Genomic DNA, 8,298 nt, shown 5'->3' with positions numbered 1-8,298 from the left:
GCTTTTAGTCAAAAATTCCATAACGATCCAGCTGCTCTTTCCCACTGAGGTAAAACAAGTGTAACAATTGTGTCCATTTGCACTGACATCAAACAACCTGGCTCAAGTGGCTCTTCAAAAGGCATTACCATCACCTACCCTTATTGCTATTAAAATTAAAAAAGAGATTAAGCTTATTTTTCAAACAGTTCAGTGTAAATTAAAAGACACAGAAAAAATCACATTGTGAGAAACTGCAGTCTTCTAGAAAATTCTTTATGAACCACTCTAAACTAAAATTTTACTTCATGGAAAACTAACCAAAACAAACTCTTTCTAATTAGATACAGTCTTGAAAACTATAATATTTCTTGCAAGAAAACCAAGCACAATTTTCTAATTTAACAAAATTGGCTTCTCCTCTACTTACATGCAAGCACAATAATAGAAATAATTTCATTAATTATTAACTCTTTCCAATGAAAGAAAATTTCTGGTTTAAGACACTGCTTTCATGCAAAAATAACTACTCTCTAATATGAAATTAATTCTCTTGTCCTCAGAAATCTAGATTGGAAATTCTTCTATTCAGCTCATCCCATATTTGCAGTTTGATTCATTGTCCTAGCAAAAAAATTGGCAACTTCAAACTGTCTGGCAAAGCTGCAATTGATGGGTCCAGTTACTGACTGGCATACACTGGACCTCTATGGATTGCAAATTATTTATTGCAAGTTGAATTTCATTTTTCTAAAAGACAAAAAATCTGGAATACACGACTTAGAATTTGTATATAAAACATTCTGTATTTTTTTAAACTTCAGACTTGAAGTTACTGAACATCTAATTTAGCCCCTGTGGAGACTGGAGGGAAGAGTCGTAGCTTCACTGATTGGCAGTTTTGGAGGGGAACAAAAAGCAAAACATGAAAAACTGTGATTAGCATGCAGGATGAGAGACTCACAGAAATGGAAAAAAAATTAATCAGCACTGGAAGCAGGAGAGTTTAGCAGCATGTTTGAATTCAGAATTATTCAGTGGAGTTCAGCACTCCAAATGCTTGTATAAGAGTTGTAACAATCATCCTCTCTCACAAAATTTTCTTCATCTTTGTAATAAGGCATAGATTCAGTGTTTACTCTACAAGTAGATTCTCCTTTTCATGGTGTACACCAGAATACAGGGTGCACGCTAGTTGTACACAACCCCAAATTCAATGAAAATCTATGTTTAACTGTAGGATAGAAGGTAATTATCTTTGTGCAAAGATCATTCTGTTCAGTATGTTTTCTTAAATTTAGATGGACCACACTGTATCTATGATTTCTAAAAAGAAGATTGAGAAGTAATGGCACAAAACAGGATTCATTTTGAAAAAGAAGACAAAATATTTTAGATGTGTACTCAAGATCTACAGATCTCCAGAAACTTTCATTTGATGTTAGGACAGCAAAATGTTGTGTCATCAGATGTTACAAGACTATTTGGAAAAAAGTAAATAGCTTTCTTTTTCTCTTTGGGCTCCCCCCCATGACTGACGCAAATGCAAGCCTAGGAAAATTGAACTGCTGCTTGCCTTGCATCTATTGCTGAGAAAAAAAATACAAAAAAGAAGTGTTAAAAGACAAATACCAAGTTATGTACAGGAAGCTTTAATTAACAAAGATAAGAAGTGAAAAGACTATGAAATATTTGCAAGTTAATCCCCTGTCTCAAACTATTTTTGCACACATGTAGCTCCAAGACTGCTACAGACCTTTTCAGCCTGGCATTACACAAAGACCAAGTGTTGTACAGCATAGAATTTGTATCATTTTTTAAATTTGTCCATCTGAGAATAAATGAATAATTTTTGTTAGAGAAAAGGCAGTATCATAATTTAAGCTTCAGCATAAATTAGTATGGAAACACATTTTTGTATACTAAATACTTGTTCACTAATAAACAACATTATTGTACAACTGCTTTCTGTTCCTAGTCTGGATAATTACTGAAATGTAAGAACTACATGCAAGGAGATGCAAAAAGGCTGATTTAGGCTTCTCATTCGGAATTCCTTCAGTAAGGAAACGTCTTCCTTACAATTCCAATGCAGTGTCATGAAAATCAGGTTGTCAGCTTAAATAGGGAAAGGTACATTTCATTTACATATGTGCACTTATTCCCATACTTGAAATTAAACAGGATAACAGCATAAGAACTTTGACAAGTTTCTTTTTCTTATATACAGTCTTATCTTGACTGTGAACTCTGTTTCACTGGACCCTCCTGCTTTGAACAGAAATTGTCCCAATATGCAGAATCCTCAGGTGCGACAGGAATACCAGATGCAACTAAATCTTCAAAAGTCAATACTGTAAATTGTGGTTGGTTAGGCTCCATGGAATGGACCTAATGAAAACACATATTAGCATAACATTAATCAATAAATATCAATTTTCTTCCTGTAAAATTCTCTGTAAAATTTAAACTACACATTGCTTACTGAAGAAGAAAGAAGACAGTCTATATTTGAGACTAATGTCACTTCCCCTTCATTTAGGCTATGCAGTAACTATCAGAAGCATGTAACAGGCCACACAGAAAAATCAAGCTTTTTGTTGAAACACAGTTCACAAAACTGATGGAATAAAGGTTACAGAATGCTGCAAGTATGACATAATGACTGTTTAAGTCCAGTAAAGAAGAGGAAGACTACCATCAAACAAATTGTACTTCATTCTTCAGCAGATATGATTATTTGAGACAATTGTACGAGGATTTATTCCACTAGGTGTGCCTGTTTGTACTAATTTTTATACCAGTAGTCAATGATGTTTTGCATGCTTCTCTCAGACTCAAGTGCTACTTAAACAGTAAAGTGGTCGCAATCAACCCTCAATTCCCCATGTTAAAACCAATTAAATGTGGACTGAGAGATGATGGTGTCACACTCTCCATGTTTGGTTCATCACTCCAATTAAAAAATAAAAAAATCACATTTCAAAGAAGAAAAAGATTTGGGTTTTTTTTTTTTTTTTAGCACACTACTGTGCAGCCTGCTGTATGCCATCTCCAAATGTAATTGTTTGCAGACACCAGGGCAGATAGTACAGCCTGCATGAATCAAACATAAACATAGCTGATTCTTCTAAATGGGTATTTGCTGGAGCGACCTATTCTTAATGTTTAATATTTCATAAAATTCTGTAGGGCTCCTCTGCAGTGGTGTTACTCAGTACATCAGACAAACTGACTCATTTTTGATGAGCCTGTCAGGGTCTCTCTGTGTGGCACTACAGCCCTCTGGTGCGTCAGCCACTCCTCCCAGTTTGGTGTCACAGCAAACCTGCTGAGGGTGCACTGCACCATCATCCAGTTCATTAAAGATCTTACACAGGACTGGACCAGTACTGATCACTGGTAACTGGCCTCCAACCAGACTTTGTACCTTTGTCACCACACCCTGGGCCCAAATGTTCAGCCAGTTCCCAGTACACCCCACTGTTTGCTTACCCAGCTCTCAGCATTTTTCTAGGAGGATCTTATGAGAGACAGTGCCAGAGACAGAAGGTAGTGAAATACAGGTAGACAATTAACCACTGCTCTAACCTCATCTACCAGGCCAGTCATTTCATGGCAGAAATGTACCAAATTGGTTGAGCATGATTTTCTCTTGGCAAAGGTAGGCTGACTAGTCCTGATGATTTCTTTGGCCTTGCTGCACCTGGAAATGGTGTTCAGGACTGGTGTTCAGCACTAGCTGTTCTACCACCTTTCCAACAATCACAGTGAAGCTGTCAGACCTGTAATTGCCTGGGTCCTCCTTCCTCCATGTTTTCCTCTAGTCTTCGGGCACTTCTCTCAGACGCATGATCAACCAAAGATTATTGAGAGGAGCCTTACAATGCCATCTGCATCCCATAAATATTACTGACTTACACCCATCCAGTTTCCTCAAGCATTCCCTGACCTAATCCTTTTCCTCCAAGGGTGCATCTTCCTTGCTCCTTCCTCTTCCATCCCTGCAACCTGGGATTCCTGATGTCCAGCCTTGCTAATAAATACTGATGCAAAGGTGGCATTCAGCACCTCTGCCTCTTTCAACATTTGTCTTGTTGAGTAAAACCCTTTCCCCTTGGCTTCTTTGCACTAGAGAAGTGCTTCTTGTTGCTCTGAACATCCCTGGTTAGATAAAATTCTATTTGGGCTTTAGCTTTTTAAACTTCATCCCTGGATGCTCAGATAATATTTCTGTTTTCTTCTCATGTTACCCATCCTTGCTCCCACCCTCTGTATGCTTTCCTTTCTATGTCCACATTTGGCCAGGAGCTCCCTGTTAATCCATGCAGACCTCCTGGCCTTTTTGCCTGACTTCATATGCAGTGAGATGGAACTCTCTTGAGAGTGGAGGAGATGATCTTTGAATGTTAAGCAGCTTTCTTGGGCTCAGCTTTCCTCTGATGCCTTATCCCACAGGACCTGTCTTTGTCATTCGAGGAGGAGAAAGTTTGCTCTCATGTTAAAGATTGTCATCCTCACTGCCCTAGGATCCTGAACTCCACCATCTCGTACTGTTGGAATCCTGCAGCCACAGACAGATCTGTGACTCATCATGTTTATTCCTCATCCTGAGTGCACTGATGTACAGGCACTTCAGAGGCACTCCAGCACGTTGAGTTTCAGGAGAAGATTTGGGGAACTTGTTCAGAACTGTGACTTGTAGACCCTTCCTTACTTACATCCAAGTGCTGGAGGTGACTCAGTCCAAGGTCAATTTTGAGAAGTTTGTTATCCCTTTCCGTCACATTGGTGAAGGTAGGTCAGTAAACAGGCAAAAAGCAAAAATTCTCCACTTCAGTATTTGAGCAATAGGCTACTATTAAGAATAAATAATGTGGAGAACAACAAAATGGTTTGTGCTTGTTGTAACAACACAGAAGAACTCTTAGCTGTCAAGCAAAAAGCAAAAAAGATTGAGCTGCCTCTCACTTTACATCCCTTGCACAAGTGACATGGTTGTGAGACATTTCTGCTCATCTGACATTTTGGTAAAGCTGCAGGAATGGTGCCTAGAGCCATGCAAGTGACATTACAGATGAATACCAAATATGAACCAAGCCTCTGAGCTAAGCAGTTGTTAACAGATGTAGTGTGAAATTCAGCACATGCTTGACTGAAGGAAGCGTGTCCTGACTGAATGCATCACAACTCTTGTGAAGTACAGCAAGCAATAGACAGAAGACACCTTATATCCTACACAGGATTTATAAAGAATTTTAAATGCAGCCATCTTTTATTGAGACTAGTCTCAGATAAATGTCCAGATCTAGGTTAAGAGCACAGATAAACATTCTGTTTCCTCAAGCATTTAGCAGTCACTAGCATTTTAATAAAACTGTTGACACCAGAGATTTTTAATTACAGTACATTGACATAACAATTGGTCTTTCCTGGGAACTGTAGGTATATGCCATCATTTTGTGAAGAAAGCTGAAAATAGATGTTCTTCAAGCAGGCCATAATGAATTACTCTTGCAATTGTAGAGAGGGAACAGACACAAACACTGACATCCTAAAACAACTGGGTAACATTTATACACACGTTAAGCTAGAATGAACAACTTTTTCTTTCAACACACCTAGCAATAAATAGAATAATTTTTACGGTTCTTCTAAAAAGAGAGAAGGCAATGTTCATTTTCTCCATGTTCCTGTTAGAAGGAGGCCTAAAAGGGCACAATGCAACAGTACATAAATTTTCACTTAATTTCCTTACTGAAGAGTCTCAGAATGCTCTCTTGCTCTGCTTAAAGTGACCTTTCTTCATTGAACTGAAATAATGAAATTTAGGCCATCAAAAATTTAGTCAGTGGACAAGGAAGCCTTTGAGACTCTTGATTCAAAGACGTTTCATCATAACCTTTGATATCATGACTATTTTTTCTATGGTACGTTTATGGTAAGTAACCATGATGGTGAAGTACTTAACACTTAAAAATCCTGGATTCTTGTAGAATGCTTAGGTAATTGTCTTTCGAAATAACAGCCACCTTATTTTAACCTCAGACTAAGAATTATCAGTATTCCTGTCAGAAAGATAATGTGCAACCCACCAGGAACTTAAGTATGTCCTGCCAAAAAAAATGAACATAATTTCTTAAAAAAAATTTGCCCACTGATTTATCAGAGTAAATCCTCAAAGGGAGTTAAATACCTCTTTTTCTCAATCTAACCAATACTAGTTAAAAGGTCTGCATCCCTTTGTTATCCACATAGACTTTGTGGATAACAAATCCATGATAGACAGTGTGCATTACCACTTCCCTGCTTTTATTCATTCCTATACTAATTTTCTTTTTTTTTTTTTTTCCTAGTTCCTGGTAGAATCTTTGTATCTAAACAACAGAAAACAACTAACCAATTTTCTTGTGAGCAACTACAACACCAGAATAAAATCTGGCAATTTGTCACACTCTCATTTGCTGACTGTCTGGCTCTTTTGGCTACAACTTGCCAATCTGCCTGTCCCTTAAATTTGACTTTTATTGCTATTTTCATGACTGAGGTATGTTTTAAATTACACAGAAAATCATGAAAATCTTTTAAGTAGTTTTTCTCTTTCTCTCTACAGAGACACCACATGGAATGAAGACTAACACTGCTGCTCTTCCCATCTGTTGGTTGTTGCTGCTTGTCTCAAGGGTTATCTTGTCAAAATGGTGTTTGAGCAATGGATCTGCTCTGGGATACACACACCAACAGTCCCCCCCTATAATCAACTTGGTGAGATGTCACACAAGTTTAGCAGTCCAGATTGGTTCCCTGTTTTCCTTTCCCTCTGTGAAAACCATCTTTCCCACATGAGTATTAGCAGGCTGTGACAAAAATCACTTAATCTTCTCTTGAATGAACACATGAAATACATGCATTACAGACTTGATATAATCAGTTGCTGTCCTCTGAAACTATTTCTCCTTCCCAGACCTGAAATAGGCACAACAGAACTAGAGGAAACACTTCAGTAACACTGCTTGGTTCTGGTTAATACCATGCCTAAGATAAGCCTTCTTGGCCCTGTATATGAGATGACACACTTTAAGCTACAGCTTAAGTTTATATTCAAGTGATCACCAAGAGATGACACTACTTCACAATTCCTTACATTAGAATCCTTCTGTACAAATCCCTCCTGTTTCCCAAGCGCCACTGCAACATGATGATTGTCATCCAAGCGGGTTTCCTAGTGAAGATGAAAAATGGCCATGTAAATACATTTTCTTTATTCTGTTTCCAGAGTATAGACTATATAAGTATTTACAGTATGGTTCAGAACAATACCACAAGATCATTTAAAATACTTTAAAATAATGACATTCAAAAAGCAATAGTACTTTTCAGCAGCTTTGTAGGAGAGCTCAACAATGCAGATACATTAAAATGTTCACAGGGCTGAGGACAGATTACTATGGGTTACCACCACCTTATCCATTTGTAGATATTTGCATTCAAGTGTGTGATCTAAGCATTCCTTTACACAGTCCCTTCTAAGCTCAAAATCATATAACCCATCTTAGCTATCCTTTTCCAGAGATGAACTGTGAACCTCAAGAAGGTATTCCGAAAAACAGTGATGTCTGTGTAAACTTAAACCAATTACTCTCTCCCTCTTGGCTTCAGACAGCATGTAAGAGCACAACTTTGAATTCCTGACATAGTCTGAGTCCTGCTATGTGTAAATATGAATCAACATTTTTACATGTAAAACTATATATTTAGTAATATAGTGTTTTACCTATTTAATAGTTTGGTTTGAAAGTGTTTTCTTCTAGAAAGACTAAAAAATTATCCTAAACCATTTCAGGAAACAGAACCCCACAGGCATTTACTGTTTCTGAATAACACTTATTCCATAGCCAAGCCATAATTCCATTGACTTTTAAAAATATATATATATCTAAGGGGATGAAATAAAATTTTCCCTGCTGATTTATTCTGAAGTTTTCATGTAATTTCTAAACTAGAAATCAAGAATAACAAGAATTTTTCCTAGGAAGGTGATCCAATATTGCCATTAATTTGAAAATTAGAAAGTCATTGGGATTTTCTCCTGGGACTTAAGACTGAATCTCCAATTTTGACTTCCTTGGGAAATATTCTAACTGCACTATACTATTAATATAAAGAAAGCACCCTGATTTCCTCCTATTTCCTCTGACAGGTTGTTGGTTGCCTCATTTTTCTCCCCTTTTAATCTAAGCAAAATGTCTTTTAGAACAATGGTGTCAGTGTGCATCGGGCTTTTCTACAGTTCATCTACTATACAGAATTTTCAAAGGC

At 37.3% G+C, this 8,298-nt stretch overlaps 1 protein-coding gene across 2 annotated transcripts in view; it reads right to left on the bottom strand.

Annotated features, from left to right (window-relative positions):
• Nucleotides 1-240: 240 nt before the first annotated feature.
• Nucleotides 241-8,298, bottom strand: part of AASDHPPT (aminoadipate-semialdehyde dehydrogenase-phosphopantetheinyl transferase) — a 28,697-nt gene continuing 20,639 nt past the window's right edge. For both annotated transcript variants that reach the window (XM_041417089.1, XM_041417090.1), the window contains exons 5-6: nt 7,124-7,201; nt 241-2,370 (exon numbers count right to left, since the gene is read on the bottom strand). In XM_041417089.1, the coding sequence (XP_041273023.1) occupies nt 2,212-2,370; nt 7,124-7,201 (237 nt within the window). In that variant the 3' untranslated portion in view covers nt 241-2,211. The remainder of the gene's footprint in view (nt 2,371-7,123; nt 7,202-8,298) is intronic.

This window comes from Onychostruthus taczanowskii, unplaced genomic scaffold (assembly GCF_017590055.1).
Source record: "Onychostruthus taczanowskii isolate IOZ18803 unplaced genomic scaffold, ASM1759005v1 scaffold54, whole genome shotgun sequence".
Lineage (NCBI taxonomy): Eukaryota > Metazoa > Chordata > Aves > Passeriformes > Passeridae > Onychostruthus > Onychostruthus taczanowskii.
Note: the sequence above shows the minus strand (reverse complement) of the source record. Positions and strands in the feature narration are given on the sequence as shown.